At 38.7% G+C, this 20,409-nt stretch overlaps 1 protein-coding gene across 1 annotated transcript; it reads right to left on the bottom strand.

Annotated features, from left to right (window-relative positions):
- Positions 1–3,207: 3,207 nt before the first annotated feature.
- Positions 3,208–16,686, bottom strand: eftud2 (elongation factor Tu GTP binding domain containing 2). Its single transcript, XM_081371004.1, has 28 exons — positions 16,498–16,686; positions 15,246–15,358; positions 14,969–15,134; positions 14,807–14,885; positions 14,651–14,726; positions 14,483–14,548; positions 14,017–14,052; positions 13,827–13,917; positions 12,729–12,811; positions 12,347–12,513; positions 12,017–12,141; positions 11,863–11,926; positions 11,685–11,775; positions 11,424–11,559; positions 11,200–11,327; positions 10,086–10,279; positions 9,250–9,361; positions 9,018–9,158; positions 8,697–8,798; positions 8,518–8,600; positions 8,284–8,370; positions 7,303–7,429; positions 6,827–6,914; positions 6,230–6,348; positions 5,911–6,005; positions 5,586–5,739; positions 4,277–4,384; positions 3,208–4,175 (listed from the first exon to the last, which is right to left on the bottom strand). Exons 2-28 carry the CDS (start codon positions 15,345–15,347, stop codon positions 4,080–4,082), a joined length of 2,916 nt encoding a protein of 971 aa, XP_081227130.1. The 5' UTR covers positions 15,348–15,358; positions 16,498–16,686; the 3' UTR covers positions 3,208–4,079.
- Between the last annotated feature and the right edge of the window lie 3,723 nt (positions 16,687–20,409).

The following is a 20,409-nucleotide window of genomic DNA, read 5'->3' as shown; positions in this document are numbered from 1 at the left end:
GGCAGGAAGAGATTCATAGCCTGCGACGCCTTCTGCACTTCAGAGAAGCGGTCCACAATCCCGCTGACCGCAGGGCCGAAGAGGCCGGTGGGCGAGAGCGGGGCGTTGAGGAAAACAGCGCGTTCTGACTCACTCATATCCGCCAGCGTCAACCATAAGTGTCTGTCGATGACGGTGAGCGCGGCCATAGATCTGCCGATGGCTTGTGCAGCGGTCTTGGTAGCACGGAGCGAAAGGTCCATCGCGCTGCGCAGATCTGTTAAGGCTGTATGATCCGAGCCCTTCTCGTCCAATTCGCGGAGGAGGTCGGCTTGCAGGATCTGAAGAACAGCCATCGAGTGCAGGGCAGAAGCAGCTTGGCCGGAGGCGGCGAATGCGCGGCCGGCGAGAGCTGATGTGGTCCTGCAGGCTTTAGACGGCAGGGCAGACTTTGAGCGCCATCTAGCAGACGGCGGGCAAAGGTGCGTTGCCACCGCTTCCTCAACGGAAGGGATGCCGGTATAGCCTTTCTCGGCGGCCCCGTCAACCTGGGAGAGAGCCGAGGAGACAGACGAGCGGAGTCTAGCGGAGAAGGGCGCGTTCCACGACTTCGATAGCTCCTGGTGGAGCTCAGGCAGGAAGGGTGCTGACCTAGAGGCTGGCGCTTGGCGGCGGCTAGGCAGAAAACACCCGTCGAGTCGGTTAGGCGCGGGCTCCTTGGGTGGGGACCAGTCCAATCCCAGTCGGTCGACCGCTTTGGTGAGGAGGCGGATAAGCTCCGCGTCGACACTGGAGCGGGACCTGCCAGACTCAGGAGTCGAGGAGGCGGAGCGGTGAGAGCCCGACCACTCCTCGCTGTCCGAAGCAAGCAGAGAGCAGCTGTCAGCGGCGTCATCTGCTTCATCCCCTGAGGCGACGGCAGTGCGGGCAGTAGCCGGCCGCTGCGCGTCGGTGAAGGGCGGGGGAGAAGGAGAAAGCGAGGCTCGCGGGAGGGGCTCCGGCGAGCGCTCAGCTATAACCACCGGCTCGGGAGGCCTTTGAGAGCGGCGTTTCTTCTTACGCGGCCCTGAAGAGGCAGCCGGGGAAGGTGGAGGATCGTCAAACATGGCGAGTCGAGCCCGCAGGGTCGACATCGGCAAGTCCTCACACTGTTCGCAGCCGCCCGAGGAGAGGGCGCGGGCTGCGTGGTCGAAGCCCAGGCAGAGAGCGCAAACCACGTGGCGGTCTCCATCGCTGAGCGGGGCTCTGCACGAGCCACAGGATGAGCGAGGCATTTGCAACAACGCCTCGCGCTCTTTTAGATGCAAAAGTGTGTCGCGGGGCGAACACACAAACACATACAACACAGAGCAGTAAAGGATATGATCGCCGGATAGCGAAGCAGGCAGGGAAAGCTGAAGGCGGCGAAGGCGGCCGGCGTCCTCAGGCTGAGATCCTCGGCGTGCTGGTCGCTTGTTTCGACGGCGGCTTCCTCAGAGAGCAGCGATGCGAAGAGCTTCGCTGAAAAGACAGAAATCAGAGAAGCAGCCTCCGAGCCCTGTTTATATACGCTAAGCCACACCCCTTTTTCGCGGGCTGTGACGCATTAAGCGCGCCAAGCGCGCTCATTGGTTGTGACGTCACGCCAAGGGCTCAGCGGTAGGCTGCTGCAGTTGCCGCAGGGCAGCCAATGGGCACGCTAGTTAGCTTGCCCTAGGTCTGCAGGCTGCCGCACTGCGTTGACAAGATTATAAAAATTAAGGATAATTTTTGGCTTCAGTATCTCGAGAAAGAAAGGCTTTCCCGTAGCGTAAGCAACTACGCAATACGAGAGAACCTCTCGTAAGAGAACAATACCAGATTGACAACACCATCTTTTTTGATTGGCTGAGATAGAATGGAGGAAGTATGTCATTGGATGGAAGAAAACGTCTGGAGATACAAGGTAAGATGCCAGGGATAAAGGTAAACAAAAGCTTATAATGAAAGCAACGTGAATGTCTAAAGCAAATATTTTACTTAGAACTTAGAAATGAACCGTACATATTTCTGTGTTGTGTCAATCATTAAGTGTGTCTAACAAGTTTGTGAAAGTATTATGACAGTTTTCTGACTCGGGGTAGAATATGTGTGTGTACATGCAGTGTGACTGTGTGGAGCCCAGGGCATCTGCTCTGATGGCAGTGAATGTGAAACGTGCCAAAGCACACATTCACACAGAACCTTTGAGCACAATTTGAAAATCGCTTCTAAATATAGAAAAAGTACACCAGTAAGCCAAAACCTTAGGAGAAGACATTCAATCAGAATTTCATTTCACCATTCATCTTGTGAGAAAGTGATCCTGGTATTCAATCCTTCCTCCCTTTTCTCTCTTTATCTTTTCCCCTTGACATGCAAGTTAAATGTGTTAATGAAACCACCTCACTGCTGGCTGGAGTATCAAAACCTTAAACTTTCCACAGGAACATTGTGTATTTCTTTGTGGTGAGATCAAGAAACACTGTGTTCTCTGACATGTTTCTGGCAACTATAAGTGTTGACAGATATTTTATTATGCAAGTGGTATGTGCAGTGCATGAGAGAGCCTCTTATAAAGTCTGTCACTCATGCTGCCAGAACCATCTCACATATTTACATCACACACACAAACACACATCATTCATGAAGGCAGCAGCAACGTAGTCCGAACTGATTATTCATCACCATTTTACCCAATGACAGATGCATTGAAACTCGCCGTCTCTGAATTAAATCTATGATTCCCTCTGACATTCAGAAACTTCTCTTCAGCCAGACTGATTAGATGAATGTCCAAAAATATGGCAGTAAAGTTCAAAATATTAACATACTGTTTACTTACTTTTCATTAACTTTTCAATTGAACTCTATATACTTTTTATTTTTATAGGGATAACGATAACACTTTATAAGGTCCATTCATTATGGTTAATGCAATAACTAACAATGATTTGCAATACATTTGTTACAGTATTTATTAATCTTAGTTAATGTTAGTTTATAAAAATACAAATGTTAATTCATGTTGACTCAGGTCCATTAAATAATATTAATCGATACAAATTTTTATTTCAATAATGTACTAGCAAATATTGAAATTAACACTAAGATTAATAAATGAAAGTATTTTTTTCATTGTTAATGTAAACTAATGCTAACAAATGAGACATTATATTGTATACTAAAACATGTAAATTAAATCATTCACTCACTCTCATGCCATTCTTTATGATTTTCCTGTTTAAACTTTATTCATAGCTTTATTAGTTTCTGGTTTAGGTTAGTTTAAATGCAGAACTGAGCTGAGTTTCAATCAATATAAATGCAAATAACCAACTCTCGCAACTCAGAGTAATCAGGAAAAACAGAAAGACATCTGTGACATTCACTTAAATGCCAGACTTCTGTCTGTTGAATGGCCTTCACTCATGTCGACCTTCCTCAGTTCTGCTTCTGCATCTGGCAGACAGTGTGACAGACACAAACCAATCTGTTTTTACACGTATGTATGCAGATGTACATCTCCTGCCCTTTGTATGTACTTCACTTTTATTCTGTATTCACAGAATGATCCCCAAGTATCTCCAGTGTTGAATATTTTCCTGCAAAGTTTGAGCATGCTTTCATACTGCATATCAAAACCACCTTTCCTTCACATCAAAGTGTCTGCAAGCCTTGAGAAGTACAATGGCTATCACCTTCATGGATATCATACAGAATACATCCATAATGAACTCAAACACAGATCCACAGGCCAAATCCTTTTAATCACACTTACAAAAATGATGTAAGATTTTACAGAGATTTCAGACACATTCCAAAAAGACTTGCCTGTCCTCGCATCATCTTATACTACAAAAACACTTGTCAAATATAAAAATAAACAGGGCAAGACTGTAAGGATGCACATGGAGGTCACAGGTTAATTTAGGGGAGTCTGGGGTAACAGCAACAGAAATCAGTGTTGATGTTTCTAGCACTTTGCATATAAAAAAAACTGTTTTTATATTCCATCATACAGAACTGGTTTGATTCGTAATAGGGGCAAGTCCGGTGGAGCTGAAGGGGAATGATGGGATAAGTTAAGTTCATTTGTCTCATCACATCGGGTAGTTGAGCACCACATCCTGTTTGGCCAGCTCCAACAACATAGGGTCATCGAAGAACTTGCTGATACTAACGTCCTCACTCAAACCCTGGAGGAAGAAGAGAGATGATGTTGATATATGATGATATATGATGCATATTCAAACTAAACAAGTTGATTGAAACTTCAGAGACGTCAAACATTTCTTACTTTGCGCCTGCGGGTTTTGATCATAAACTCTCTGGCTAGATGAGGGGCCGGCTGAGGCTCTAGAGGACGAATCACAATGCTCTTATCCAGAGGATCACCGGGAACAATCTAGAGTGAGGGGCAGAGACAATAATTACTCAGGACAGTCGTGAAAATCTAATACCATGTGACAAACACACACACAGAAACAGTGTTAAAGGCAAAGGGAGTCTGAGATAAGCTGCTGCTGACTCGAACTTCTGCTACTCAACATCAAACACATCAGAGCACATCAACTCACACACACAGACCAGACCCACGCACACACAGGAGAATCCTATGCAAACATGTCCAAGTCACATTTTACCCCAAAATGAAAAGGAAAGAAATCGTATTTTGAATAAAGAAAATTAAGCCAATTTTTTAAATGACTACTTTTTGCATATTTTTCAAAAATTCTCAGTACTATATTTTTTGTCATTTCCAATATTATTAAAAGCGGTTCTAATTAAATTCTCTCGGTTCAAAGTACTGTGATACAATTTTTACATCAGCATACAAAAAAACAAACTACCGTTTCTTAAATATTTCAACATTTCCTTCCAAATTTTCATTACAGTAATGCATCAAAAAGTTTCTATTACTAATTTCAAATGGTAAATCTCATTAGGTTCTTGTAGTAAAAATACTGTAATACAATGTGTAATAAAAAAAATCAGCAGCTGTTAATTAATTTAATAACAGTACAATGAATCTATTAGCGCAAAAAAAAAATCAATTTATCAAAGATCAATTTAAATTTATTTCTCACATTACTGTGCTTAATTGCCATAAAAAAGGTAATACAATTTCTTTAACCAATTTATCTATTATTATTTTCCAATTGGTAAATCTCAGTTTCTCACCGTAAGAATACATTAATGTATTATTAATCAAAATAATTTAATAAAGGAATAATAATTTAGCAATTAATGAATGTATATTTTCCTATTACTGTGCTTGATTAATTGCCATAAAATTGTCATTATGGGAAAGAAAAATCAAAAGGATGCCCATGTCACATTTTTCCCTAATAAAAGTAATAATTGTAAATAAATAAATAAATAAAAATAAGAAATTAAAACTGAAAATCATATTTTGGTAAAGAAATGGAACACTTCAAAAAAAATAAAAAATTTAAACCAAAATTTAACCAGGATTTATTTTCATTGTTGGGTGAAATGGGTGTGTTTTTGACAGGATTTTTTTACATACACACAATCCCTCTTGTGCTCATTCAAACACACGCAAAAGAGAGAGAGAAGGAAAAAAAACGTTGGTGCGATTGTACCTGCCAGTGGTGGAACACACTGAGCGCAAATGCCTGGCCCTGCGTGTGCGTGCGGAGATCGGTTTCAAAACCAAACGAGTCAATAGCTGGTATGAAAGCCTTGATGGTGTAGAGAGGAGAGCCAGGGATTGGGGCATCCTGCGTCACATGACCTCTACGGGACACAGAGACAAGAGATCAGTCAGAGGCTCATTCTAAAAGGAGACCGTCTTTATTAGAGACTTGCTGACTTTTGCTGCCTTGAGCAACAATCTGCTTAATGCGAGTGTGTGTTTACTGACAAGTCAGCAATGTCCTCATTCTGTGTGTGTATTTGTGTGTATACCTCCTGCGTGCCAGCACCGTGTACACGGCAGAAACGCAGTCAGCAGGAGCCTGAACCTCCACAAAGTAATAAGGCTCCATCAGCCTGGGCGTGGCCTGCAGAAAACAACCAATCACAAAGTCAGGGAAAAAAAAGAGGGTGAGTGAGTGAGAAACCAATTACGATAATCAACTTAATCTACTGAACCGAGTTAATGGATCACGTAATTAAATGAAACATCCAATAAGACTAATGGAAACAATGATTAAGTAGAAAAGGAAACAGAGGAAGATGGGAAGAAAGAGAGGTTACTAAACAGACCTATTAAAGGATAGATTACCATGAGAAAGGCAGAGTAGACGACTCTGCGAGCTGTAGGGATGACCTGTCCTCCTCCTCTGTGCAGCGGTTCCTGTGCAATCACGGCATCTAGGATCTTAAACTTCACGTTGCGGATTGCTGAATGCAAGGATTGACAAAGAGACATATTTGTTATAGACTATTATATATATATAAACATTCTGATAAGTCTGAATAACATTTTTCCCCCTTCAAAAACACAATTTGACATGTGTAGCATTTTTTTTAAACATGCAGCAAACATTTTGAAAACACACTGAAAAAACACTTTAAATTTCCTTTTAAACCGTATTAATCAGACACAATTCTTACTATCAGTTAACAAGTTAATTATGAGCATCCCTAGTTTTTACATTGGTGTTTTTAAAGATTAAGTTTAATCTAAACGTTAAAGCAAGGAAAATGATCATGCGCAATGTCCAGTACTGACCGATATAAGTGAAAAATCAACCATTAATGAAATATAGTAGATATGCATTTAAATATTCATTTTATTGACAGCATGGTGTTTTTTTACACCTATTTTGCCTTCAAAATCACAGAGAACTCTCATATAAAGTGTTTTACAATGTCTTACGTTCATCACATAAAGGACCCTCACGTGTGCCCCACTGGAAGCCCTGTACAATGCTGTCCTTCACTGAGCCGAGGAGAGCTTTATCTACCTACAACACGCACAGAAAAAGAGAACAGATCATTTAGAGTCATTCAACGGTCAACAACTTGCATGACCTCTCATAAAAATAGATAGATGGTGTCACATGCAATCACACACGACAATATGTTTCACACCCTCTGCTTGCCTGACAAAACAAACACCAGATAATAACACCAACACATCCATGCCAAAAGACTTCAACAGATATACAAATTCAAATGGCCAAAGGCACTATTTCTAAGTATACATGTCAATACAGTCGTCGGCGATATGACGTTAAATCTATCCTAAATTTCATTCATCTGCAATCCAATTACAGTAGGATTGTATTAGATTCAATGAAAAATAAATGAACCTCGCCAAACACAATTAGTGTCAGCTGATGTGTAAATTACCTCAGAGGGCAAAGTATCGTCTACTAAGATGTTGGGCCCAGTCGTGTCAGGTCCAAAAGCCCAAATGGAACGAGCTGCTAGCAAATCCCAGTCATACTTGGTCTGGAAAAACTCTCCCAACTTTTTCCTATAGGGAGAAAGAGGGGTATGTTTTAAGTTGGTTAACAGATTGTAGGTGAAACAGCACCACATACACTACCATTCAAAAGTTTGGGATTGGTTATGTTTTTAACAAAATGTTTTTGAAAGAAGTCTCTTATGCTTACCAAGGCTGAATTTATTTGATCAAAAATACAGTATAAACAGTAATATTGTGAAACATTATTACAATTTAAAATACTTTAATATAATTTATGTTAAAAACAGTTGTGCTGCTCAATATTCTTGTGGAAACCGTGATTTTTCATGATTTTTTGATGAACAAAGTTCAGAAGAACAGCATTTGTCTGAAACCGAAATCTTACCGACCCCAACATTTTGAATGGCAGTTTATGTTGGAATTTTAAAGGGTTGGTTCACCCAAAAATTAACATTCTTTCATCATTTACTCAACATCATGTCATTTCAAACCTGTAAGCCTTTCGTTCATCTTCGAAACACAAATGAAGATCTTTTTGATGAAATCTGAGAGCTTTTTGTCCCTCCATTGATAGCTACACAACTGACACTTCAAAAAGGTTGATCGTAAAACTAATCCATATGATCCAGTTTAGTTCAAAATGTCTGAAGAGACACGACTGCTTTATACGATGAACAGACAGGAGGGTGAGTAATTAATGACAGAATTGTTTAATTTTTGGGTGAACTAACCCTTTAACCCTTAAGGGGTTCACACCAGAGCAATACAAAAATGACGTTTGTATGATAGGCAAATAAAAATTTTCAAATTAATTTCCAACTTTTTTTGTACTTGGCTAAGAGAGACACATTTGTGTTATATATAACCCATACGTTTTCTATAGTTCTGAGATGTTATTCTACCTGTTCCATGTGATCTGCACCACCTCGTTCTCAATGTCTTCGGCTAGACCCTTCTCCAACGGCTCGGCAATCATAGTGATCTTATTCCTGACAAACACACACACACAGAGAGAAACAAATGAGACAAACATATCTGAACTAATTTGTTATCCTGTCAAAACTTTTACAGGTCACATTTCAACAAAACTGGATTTCTAAAAGGTGGTGTTGAGATACAGAAAGTTTGTTCCTCACTTTTTATTGGGTGTTTCAGCAAAACACTTCAGGGAGGATGTCTCCACCACAGTCTCGCAGAAAGTCACCACAGGGTCAGCTACCTATTGAGAAGTCAAAGATAAATCACATGTAAATGAAGTGAAGAGGGCAAGAAGGGATGAGAGTAAAAGGAAAATTGTATGAGAGCAAAAAAGCACCTTGATATCAATCTCAGAGTACATCTTCCGCAGGTCGTGCATTACACAGTCCAGGTACAGCTCACCTGTGCCAAGAATCACGTGTTCACCTGACTCTTCCACCTGAACACACGAAGAAACCAGCACAGATTAATACGAAACAAGTCAGTAAAACGGTTGCACTACATCTCTGTACACTAAACAAAGAGCCGAAATGTTATCAAGTAACCCTGCTCATTGCCACTCAAGTATGCTATCTAGTTTGGTCTCAAGGTTTAACACATGAAAGAAATATGGCTTTAAAACAATATTGGTAGCGTGAGTTGTTCTAAAGTGTGTTACCTTTGTTGTAAGTGAAGGATAACTCTTGTTGACTTTTCTGAGTCCATCCAACATCTTGGGCAGTTCTGAGGGATTGACTGGTTCCACAGCTATTTTTATCACTGACGCAGTGTTAAACTTCAACGGCCTGAAGATCTGAGCCTATTCACAATGCAAAGCACATTCAACATCCAATCCCTCATAAATGATCACTGCTTAGTTTCAAATAGATATCCCTCTCTCTCTTTCCCACCTCTTCATTTCCACGGGGCTCTGTGATTGTGGCCGTTTTAACGATAGGCTGGTCGCAGCCCTCGATCAGCACCCAGTTACCAGCAGGAACACGATTCACTTCAATCTGGTACCTTGCATAAACACATTAAACATAACATTTACAAACATTACTTTTGGTGTAGGATTTACTTTGAGTCAAGTCAACAATATTCCCAAACTTTGAAACAACATTCACAAAGGAACGGCAGATAACACAATGAATTAAATGTGAAAGACTGATAGTATTTTCTTGTAAAACAAGAAACAGTTACAGTAATCTTTGTTTTAATCAGAACTTCGTAATTTTTTTTTTTTTTACAGTGTATATAACAGCGTTTCTCAACCGGGGGGCTCAGCAAATATCCAAGTGGGCCTCAAGATGACTTATTTATTTTAAATATTTAAAACAAGCCAAAACTAAAAATCAAGATATTTCCTAATTGAATTCACCTCTGTCAACAAAAAACTTGTCTTGAAAAACCTGAATATAAGGAGAAGCCTAATTTTTAAAGTGCGATTTCTAGACCTGGATATGTCATGTAAATTCATAAAATCATACAACCGCAAGGGCATTTTTTGAATGAATATACATTTTTAAACAATCTACATTTTTAAAATAATTTATGGGGTAGAAATTGAGTGCAAATATTTTTAAAAATCCTTATCCTTAATACTTATCCAGTAAATAATAAACAACTGGAAAGGTCATAGAGCCTTCAAATATTGTTGTGGAGATGGAGTCAAAAAGCATTGAGAATCACTGATTCTGAACAAAAAAAAACGCTTATTATCAGAATGTCCGAGTGTGACAGTCACCTAGCGACAGAAATCCAAAGGCGTCCAATAGTGCAGATCTGTGAGTCCTCCTCATCCTCCAGGCTGTAGTTTTCTCCCAGAACCTTCACCGGCTGGCCCGCCTGCAGGGTTCCACTCAGGACTCGACCAAACGCGTGGAACTGAACGCCGTCGTCTGTGCTGAACATCTTAGTGGTGTGGCACATCAGTGGACCCTTAGAAAAGAAAACAAGTTTGACTTAGTACTTAGTGATTTTTTTGTAGGCTTGCTTGAGGTGGATACATTTTAATTTTTTATTCAGTAAGATGATATGTGCGTTAAGTACATTTACTGGATAAAATTCAAGAAACGGCCATCAAATAAAGTCATGTGACTGAGTAATTGACTCAGAGAATACAACATTTTGGACTGGTCATTCTGAAATGCTGGAGCCTTAGCTTGTCATCAAAACGATTGGTTACTCCAGAACTGCCTGACAAGCTGTCGCTCCTAGACATAAAGCATCAGCCACAGCGTTTTGTCTGTGTGCTCTAAACCACAAGCTATTTATTATTTATCTAATAGAAGAGCTATAGTTGCTTCCCTAATAGCAATGACTTCCATTATATTTTGAGCTAATTCATATTCACATACACTACCAATCAAAAGTTAGGGGGCAGTATGAATGATTGTTACTTTTTTTAAAAGAAATGAGTACTTTTATTCAGCAAGGATGCAGTAAATTGTTAAAAATTAAAGTAAAGAAGTTTACAAAGTTACAAAAGATTTTCTATTTCTATTTCAAAATAAATTATGTTCTTTTGAACTTTCTATTAAAATAATCCTGAAAAAGGGGGGGGGGGGATTGACATCACAGGAATAAATTACACTTTAAAATATATTAAAACAGAAAACATTTAAAAGTTAATAATATTTTGCAATATTACTGTTCTTCCTGTATTTCTGATCAAATAAATGCAGCCTTGTTGAGCATAAGAGGCTTCTTTAAAAAACATTACAAAAATCTTACAACCCCAAACTTTTGAACAGTAGTGTATAACGTGATGATTTTGTTCTCTTAAACACAAGGGATGGAAACTCTTACAAGTTCAACATCAAAACACTGATAGCAACCTCTGTAGATCCCACACTCACATCAGGGTCACACTCAGACATTGTCTCTCCGAGGTCTGAATCCAGTCCCCCTGTGTAGCTGTGCTCTATCTTGGCTTTGGCTCCCCCCTGAGGAGAAGGTATGTGTTGCACACACATGTCCACAAAGCCTGTTGAATTTGCACACATTATTAGACCGAACACACCCCACATGGTCAAGAACTATAATTCAACGCAATAGCACAGCAGCACAAAATGACACTCACCTGTAAACTCTCCAAAGAAGCGGTTACAGACAAGACGTAGCAGAGGTCTAATGTTGAGCTTTAACTCCTCTTTGGTCAGATGAATGCCAAGCTCATCTAAGACACGAGGGAGAGACGTATCCACATCCCCCACCACCTACAGACACAACACAGTTGCAGAGCCTGGATATGTGTGCTTGTTTGACTGCCTACATCAGTCTGAATGTGTAGAAATATTGCCCAAGTTAAAGATGCATGAATAACTTTGAGTGTACATCTTACCTGAGAAAGAATCTTGTACAGCGGCTCCAGCACAAACTCAACAAAGCTGCGCTGAGAGTTGCTGTTGGGGGCTTTCTTTGTGAATTTCCTCCTGATAGGCACAGAACACAACCAGTTACAAAAAAAAAAAGAAACCAAAAAAAAGCTGCCATTACTCAAAATGTCTTTTTTGTCTCACGTTTTAGGGTTGAAGTAAATGTCTCCCCACAGCCTTTTAGAAAACTCCATGTAATTGATATCACCTGTAAAACAAAGAGTAAAAAATAAAAGCTTATGTTTTCAGACAAAATCATTAAGTATGCATTTGAACTATAGGTTTGTGTATGTCTCACCGTAGGTGTCTGAATAGATTTTGGCGAAGGAGCCAAGAGTGAAGCAGATGCTGTATTGTGAGGACGCGAAACACACGTTTCCCAACAGGGGAGACACAATCACAGATTCATCTGTGGAGTATGTGCTGCCAAAGAGAGAAACAGAGATTTAATCTCTAGTATTTCAGACAAAACTGCTCGCTAAAACAATTAAACTCATGAGGCTTAACAGCTATAAGCTAAAACATGAGCAGATGAAATACAAATAGTTCTAGGCTTCTAGCTCTAGGATTGGTCTCAAATAGCATGTTTCATCAACAAAAATGTTTTCTTTTAAGTATTGTAGAGTACCTCAGCAAGCCGTTGACCTCATCCACAATGTGGCGAAGTTTGTAGTAGGCATCAGTAGGGGGCAGCTTGAGCTCCACGATCAGACGATCTACTTTATTAATACAGATAGTGATGGCCAACCTCTCCTGCACTGCGTGCTTGATCAGTCGCTCAGTGTTCAGCATCACCTGAACACATGCAAACAGACTGTTAAAAACACACTAAAAAGTTTATATTTTTTATAACAGCTAGTTTCATTTGAAAAAACAATATAATATTAAGCCTAGAAAATGATTTATTTCTTGAATTTTAATAACAAAGACATACTAATGACAGTATTGAAGCGAAAATCTTGACATCAGCAGTAAACCAAATGTATGTGTGTATGTGAATGTGAACTCACCCCCTCGGCAGCATCGATAAAAAGCACAATGCCGTCGGACAGTCTGACTGCAGATGTCACTTCATCAGAGAAATTCACATGACCTGAAGAGGCGTATAAGATATAAGTCACTTGCTTTTGCACAGTAGTGTGCAAATATACTGTGTACTTAGTGTACTAAGTGTAATTTTAAACAGATAAGCAGTGGCGTAAAGAGATACATGTAATTAGTTACTGTCCTTTACGGTACATTGAGTATCAAAGACATTAACAACTTTTACTCCAATACATTTGTAATGAGTAATGCAACTATTCATTACATTTTGCAAGGCACCTAACTTTTTCTGCAGCACTTTGTTACAAAAGAAGCGATACCGTCTTCTACAGGGCAATGAAGGTACTATATCTTGTGCATTTCAAGGCTACTTTACACGAATGTGAGCACATTAGCAGGTAGTTGTGTATCACAGGCGTTTCATATATAAGATGAGGACGTGGCTGTAGCCAGTGATGAGGCTAAAACCAGCACTTCCAGCTATTTCTTGTTTTTCAATGGCATGTCTCTTAAGGTGGGCATACACGGTGTGATTTCTGTGCAATTTCAGCAAGGTTACCAACTCACAATGTACCAGTAGATCTCATGGGATGTAAAGCCAAAGCTCAAGATTTATGTGCTCACACTATACGGTCCGATCGTAGTTTTTAACGCGGCGCGTCAAACCAAAAAAACGAACCCGAGGCGTTTTTTTAAAAATGACGCTTTTACGCGTGGCGTTTTTCGCATCGGTGTGCACACTCACATTGGCGCCCTTTGTTTAGTCACGAGGCGTTAAACGTCGGCGAATATCGCGAGCGAAATTCGTCCCGGTGTGAACAGGCCTTTAGGTGTTGACTAGTGCATCTTTAAGCCTACATTCAGTACAAGTAAAATACTTAAGTATTGTAAAATCAGATACTCAAAAACTTTTATTAGTGGTATTGGTGATTTGTAGCTTGTAATGTAGTCATTTTCGCTGTGAGGTATCTCTACTTTTACTTAAGTATGGTTTTCGAGTACTCTTTACACCTCTGTGGATGTTAGCTACTTCACAGGGAAGAGGGAGAGAGGGCAGGAAGTACCTGGCGTGTCCATGATGTTGAAGAGGTAGGATTTGCCCCGTGAGTCAGGTAGCACCATGGTTACAGGAGCACTCTTGATGCCAACTCCCCTCTATGAGGAAACACAAAAAGATGATTGAATGAAACTATGAATACCATGAGAACGCAAGATAAATGCTTGCTTGTAATCTTATTACAAGTCATTTCTTACCTCTTGCTCTGTGAAGAGGATATCTGTGTATCGTAGCTGCAAAAAATAAAAGATAAATATTTCAGTATATCCTTTGCATGACTGTAGTGCTAAACAAATATGGCATGCCATCTTAAAAACAGTAGGCCTTGGTCTGCATGGGCAAAGAAACATTGGTAACACTTTACAATAAGGTTCATTAGTTAACTACATTAGTTAGCATGAACTAATAATGAAGTGCACTTATACAGCATTTAATAATCTTTGTTAATGTTAATTTCAACATTTACTAATACTTTATTAAAATCTTGTTAACATTAGTTTATGCACCGTGAACTAACATGAACAGCTGTATTTTTTTAACAACTAATGTTAACAAAGATTAACAAATGTATTGCTCATGGTTAGTTCATGTTAGTTAATACATTAACTAATGAACATTGTAAAGTGTTACCAAAACATTTATATTCATTATCTATATACTTACATCAGAGTCATCTCTCTTGCGGATTTCAGGATGAGTCTGTTCAATGAGGCAGTCCACAAAGCATGTCTGGGATGGGGAGATAAATGCATTTTGAAAAAATGAATAAAATCATCATAATGAATATTAGATTTGTCACTTTTGTCTAATAAGCATGATAATGTCTCTTACCTTGCCATGGTGTAAGTGTCCACACAAAGTGACATTTCGGATCAGTTCTGAGCTGTCCATTAAATCAGCAAGGAACCTGCGGACAGACATGCATGTAAGAATATGCAATTCAAACATATGGGGGGAGAGAGAGAATCAACACAATACTGAACTCACTCCATGTCATAGACTGTGGCTGGAAGCTCCTGCTCCATCAGAGTAAACTGCTTCAACTTTACAGGTTTTATGATGGGCTCTGAGGAGAAAATCAAATCAGAGAAATTGGATTTTGCACTGGGTGTGCATGTAGTGCATAAACTCCATCAGCATGTCTGTTACCTGTCAATGGTTGTGTATCTTCTTCTTGGACGATGGTCTCCACCTCAGGACCATAAACTTCCTCAGCTGTGGGATAATACTTTTTATCCTCATGCAAAACCACCTCCATACCACCACCCTCCTCATCAACCTCAGCCTGGTCTTCATCATCATCATCCTCATCTGCCTGTAATAAGAAAAACAATTCTTATATCCCACCATACTCTGTCTTGCAACTAACACATAAAACATAATTTTTGGAAGTTATTTTAGTGGATTTTTTGTAGTTTAGACACACCTCATCAGCCTCCCGGTCCTCTGCATCTAGTTCCTCATCTTCATCAGAGTCCAGCTCCGGTCCTATATAGTTTCCGAACTCATCATAAAGATCCGTCTCCATGCTGACGAGCGCTGATGGGACATAACAGATTGGAATGGCATTTTCCAACCACCCGTACTACAGTTGTGCAGAGAACTATTCGGCATGCATGGGAACTCAATGCTGCTCATGAAAAATGTACACAGATGTAATCTAGGAAACCTATGGCTACTTTCAAGATGCATAAATATAAAAGCAAAACAATTTTATTTCTATAATTCGATTTATGTTGTTTCATAGGCTTGAAGTTACTGTTACTCCTTTACTAATATTTTCCCCGTTTTTGGTCTTGTCCTTGACTAGACCTGACAAACTACATTCAAAGTAGTCTCATGCTAACTTATTCATGCTAAATTAAAGTAAAACTATTTTGTAGGCACTATATAACAGGATCTAAACAGTGTGCAGGATTGATTTACACACAATTGTAAACTTATCCGAAAGTTCCATAATCACAACACACTCTGCAGTAATTCCCACACACACATCTTAACCATACCACATGGGTGAAAGTATACCCCGATGTACAAATAATAAAACAATGATCAACTAAACAATTACACTTGCAACAATTATATTTGCAGAATTCACATACTTTCTGCTGAAAATGAGCCAAAAATTCAAAATGATAACCGTAATTAGGGATAGCAAAGATCAATTTCCTAAAGCACAAACATAAAATAACATTTGAATGGTTTATGAACTAACTAACGTAAACTTATGGTTTTTCATAATGTGATTTTTGGTGAATTGTATTAAAACCAGTTAGGGTTTTCTTACAGGTATCATAATAATAATTAATTAGAATAATAATTAGTAATAATTGTAAAAAAATGTATTGTCCCTGTTGTTAAATTCATAGATAATCACAAGTGAGATTTCAATGGGATTTTGAACACTGAACTAGGAAATGTCCCCTGTTTCCATTACAGAAATCTGGTCATATTAGTGTATATTAAACATGCATTATGCACGTGTAAGACAGTAAAACAATTTAGTAATTTACTGACAGTCACAATATATCAAAAAGTTGAGAAAAGACTTAAAAGAAGCTGTTAACGCAATTGAACGCGCAAAAAACCTAAGACAACAAATGAAGGGATTGCTCATTTAATTAATATTTCATTTCTGTCTATCGCATGTAAATGCACAATGTATAATAGTGTTTTACCTGTATACGAGTCTTTACGCCTGTGGTGATTTTATTGTTGTTTCAAAGAAATCCTCGTACTGTTTCCAAACCATGCACCGCGAGGTCCTCACACAGTCCAACGTACGTCGTACGTTGGTGACGTCATCATCAGTCGCCATACATATTGCCCGATTGAAAAACACGGCTTGCGTCGCACAAGTTAGTATTCTGAAACATTTATTTTATCATTAAATTCACTCTTTTTACATGTTGAAATCCTGGGTTGAAATACAGAAATTAATTAGAATAGTCAGCGTTCAATACCCACCTTAATTTTGTGCAAAAAGAATATACTTCGAAAAATTATCTTAAGGAATATGATTAACTAATTTAATTTACATCATAATTTGGATTAAATTTCGTTTGCATATTTGCAAATTAACTAATACAAATCCAAACTTAAGTTATTGTATTAGAGACGTTTTAAAATGTCAACAGTATTTTAACAGTAAAGACAACTAAATAGCCTATTTGTCTTAAAAAAAAAACAAAGAACAAAAACAGCAAAAACAAAAAACAAAAACCCTTCACAATTATCTTCGCAATTAAGACAATATCCCCTCAAGACTATCAAACATGTCAAATAATAAAATGTAGCCTACTGACAGAAGATGGCACCATATCACAGGTATGCATCTGTGAACAGAATTTCTTAGTTCTTTTATGGGTTTCACTCATGGGTATCTCTAATATTTTCAGTCCCACATACTTTACGATGTCAAGTATGACAAAGTATTAGCAAAGTTCTATTTGCTAATGCAGGGATCTCAAATGGCACTTCAACATTGGCAGGACTGCAGAGGTCTGTGACTTTCCAATTGTAAAAAAAACACCAGACCAGACACAGGTAAACATTAATGTCCAATTTAATACAACTGAAATACACAATAGTGTCATAATCACACTGCTAACACTTTATATTCAAAGGTCTGACAAGACGATGGGGAAGTGCGCACACACACACACACACACTTGCCTGTGCTTTTGGAATGGTTGCCTCAAAAGCCCTTTGAGGAGAATATAATTTTATTTATCTGTCCAATAATAAAAATAATAATATATATCAACAGTCTCTCATGATAATCTTTCCTTGGAAGAACATTTAATGTGATCTTTCATGTGTGCAAGGGAAAAAACCAAAGAGAACATGGCGGAAGAAAGAAAAACAAAAGGGAAGTCAAACATGATCCTGCAAAGCAAACAATTAAACACTTGCTGAGAAGAACTTTATATCAATAGAGTTTAATTTATTTAGTTAAAAAAAATGAAGAAGAGGAATGAGAGGAGGATAATCAGATAAAAAGACATTAACATAGAAACATATCAAAATTGAAAAAGGTTATTTAAGATTGTAGTAATTGTATTTTGCATCAAATAAATGAGAGAGGGAGAGAGAGAGAGAGAGAGAGAGAGAGAGAGAGAGAGAGAAGCCTACACAGAAATGAGTTCTGCTCGTGTTTCATGAATGAGGCCCAAAGTGTTTCTAATGATAGCGGTTGGTCTCGTCTCAGTGAGGCATAAAGCACCTCACGGTCCATGTTGTTGTTTTCTATGAGATCAAACTGAACATCATCTCATCCAACTTGTTGCCTCACTTATAAAAAGCCACGAAGAAAAAAGGAATTAACTGAACTGATACTTCTGTATAGTGTCTTTATGAATCAGCAACATGTGCAGCAACTAATGCATCTATCTATAGACCTTGTAATCATGTATTGTGTAGTCATCAACATTATGCGACACAACATGTTAAATATGCATAAATGTTTTTACACTAGTCATCGCTATTCTCAGAATGCATTAAAAAAACTGCACATCAAAAGTGTATTTTAATAAAGCTATTGTTATGTGATGACATCATATATGCAATATAATATTGTGTCTACATGATTGCATGTAAATCCTCATATTATCACAAATAGATCCCTAGATGTAATAAATCATTCTGAGGGCACGGGTGAAATAACAGATGATGTTTTCCACCATCCCGATCTGTTCGTGCAGAGGTTCTGGAACGGGACGGTACAGGAACGTGTGTAAGAAAGGGAGCTTCCCTGTTTGTTTGCTGCAGGGCTTATGTGTACCATCTAAAATCTATCTGAGGAAATGGCAAGGAGACCTCAAGACCTCTTGGGTGTGAGAGATCTGTTTTCCAGGGGCTTGATGCCAAATGTCACAAACTCAAACAGGACGCTGCCAAATGCACACACCATGTAACACACCATGAGTGTAAATACTCTGGCATAAAGAAGAAAATGTTTTACACTGTAGAAATACTGTAGCGGACAAACGGGGTTACCATAGATCAACTTGTAGAGCATGGTGCTGCAACAGCATGGTTCAAATTATCTTGCATGTACTCTTGAATGCTCTTTCCTTCTGAGTAGAATGCTTGTATTTAGTTCCATAATTCTCTTTTTGTGAGTTTTGTGTTTGCATGTGCATGGCGTGTGAGTGTATTCTCTGAGGTGCTGCTCCACTAACTCTCTCATTACTCATTTTGATCAGCACACCTGGGCAGCGGTGAAAATAAATGACACACTTTCCCCCATGTACAATCCCTCTCTTCTTTTCTGTATCAAATAATGTCTGTTCCATTACAGCTACATGTTCATTTTCTGTTGCTTCTGTCTGTGTTGTTGATACAGTCTCATCTCTGACATTATGCATATAGGCTATAATTAGGTCTCACTACATCTGCTGTATCCTGATTGATTACTTGTGTCTGTGCTGTATCTTGACTCTACTCCATTACTGGACACGCACACACCTGTTAATCAGCAGTTGGTCCTTGTGATGTAGTTGATGAGACTCTTGATTGTCTACGGGGAAAATAGCAGAAGAGCTCATCAACCCCATTTACATAATGGAAACACAACAAGAGGCTCAATTAATGCTCGTAATTAAAATCTTTTGTGAAACTGAGGTGTTACGTAAAGCTATTTTGTGTATCTTGATATTTTAGCTTTTCTTTTCTTTGTTACTAGCGCAAAAAAATATTAAATATTACTATACAGGCCTATATAGTACATAGGCTATTAGAATACATATTAATTCACATTTTAGAATTCAGCATATTATAATTATTTCTGAAGTGACACTGCAGACTGGAGTAATGATGCTGAAAATTCAGCTTTGCCATCACAGGAATAAAATTACATTTTAAAATATATTAAAATTATTAAACATCGCAATAATATTTCACAATAAAAAATAAATGTAGCCTTGGTGAGCCCAAACTTTTTTAACACCAGTGTATAGCCTACATGTATTAAAACAGTAGCAATAAAACAATGACCTTCACTTTTAGTAGAGAAAAAGAGACAGAAACAAATACAGTTAGATACTTTGTTGCACTTAGTGTTTTGTGTTTATGTTGCACATTTTTGGTTGTTATTCCTGCAGGTGAATTTTTTTTTACTTCTGATTAGGCAGGATGAATGCAGGTCTGTCAGAAAGATGGAGAGAAAGATGAATGGCAAACAAGGTGAGAAACTAGTTTATAAGAAGGTAGAGAAACAGCACAGCACATTTGGGGTCACACACTTCTCTACTCTAAGTAGATCATGCTCAGTGTGCCACTGTGTGTGTGAGCATGTGTGTGTGTGTGTGTGTGTGTGTGTGTGATATTTATCAAACTCACATTGTATAAATGGGTCTGTGTGCTCTTTAAATTTGGTATCATCCCCTGTGTGATGCATGCCTACTGTACACCATTTATCTTTAAAAAGAAAGTGTGAGAACTTTTCAAACAGGGCTGCAGTGATTAAACACACAGCAAACAAAATTAGCCTAAGTGGCAACACATAAGAGAGCCTGTGGCCTAAATACCAAAACATTTTTTGTCCTATGTGAATTTGTATTGATGCATGTGGGAATCAGATGGAAAAA

This window comes from Scardinius erythrophthalmus, assembly GCF_964197995.2.
Source record: "Scardinius erythrophthalmus genome assembly, chromosome: 1".
Classification (NCBI taxonomy): domain Eukaryota; kingdom Metazoa; phylum Chordata; class Actinopteri; order Cypriniformes; family Leuciscidae; genus Scardinius; species Scardinius erythrophthalmus.
Note: the sequence above shows the minus strand (reverse complement) of the source record. Positions and strands in the feature narration are given on the sequence as shown.

Bases quoted from the DNA above. Each gene is read 5' to 3' on its own strand.
- eftud2 (XM_081371004.1), bottom strand. From the start codon at position 15,347: ATGGAGACGGATCTTTATGATGAGTTCGGAAACTATATAGGACCGGAG. The intron at 7,430-8,283 runs GTAGAATAACAT...TTCTCCCTATAG, and splicing joins GTGCAGATCACATGGAACAG to GAAAAAGTTGGGAGAGTTTT. The intron at 5,740-5,910 runs GTATACACACAA...TGTGTCCCGTAG, and splicing joins ACGGTGCTGGCACGCAGGAG to AGGTCATGTGACGCAGGATG.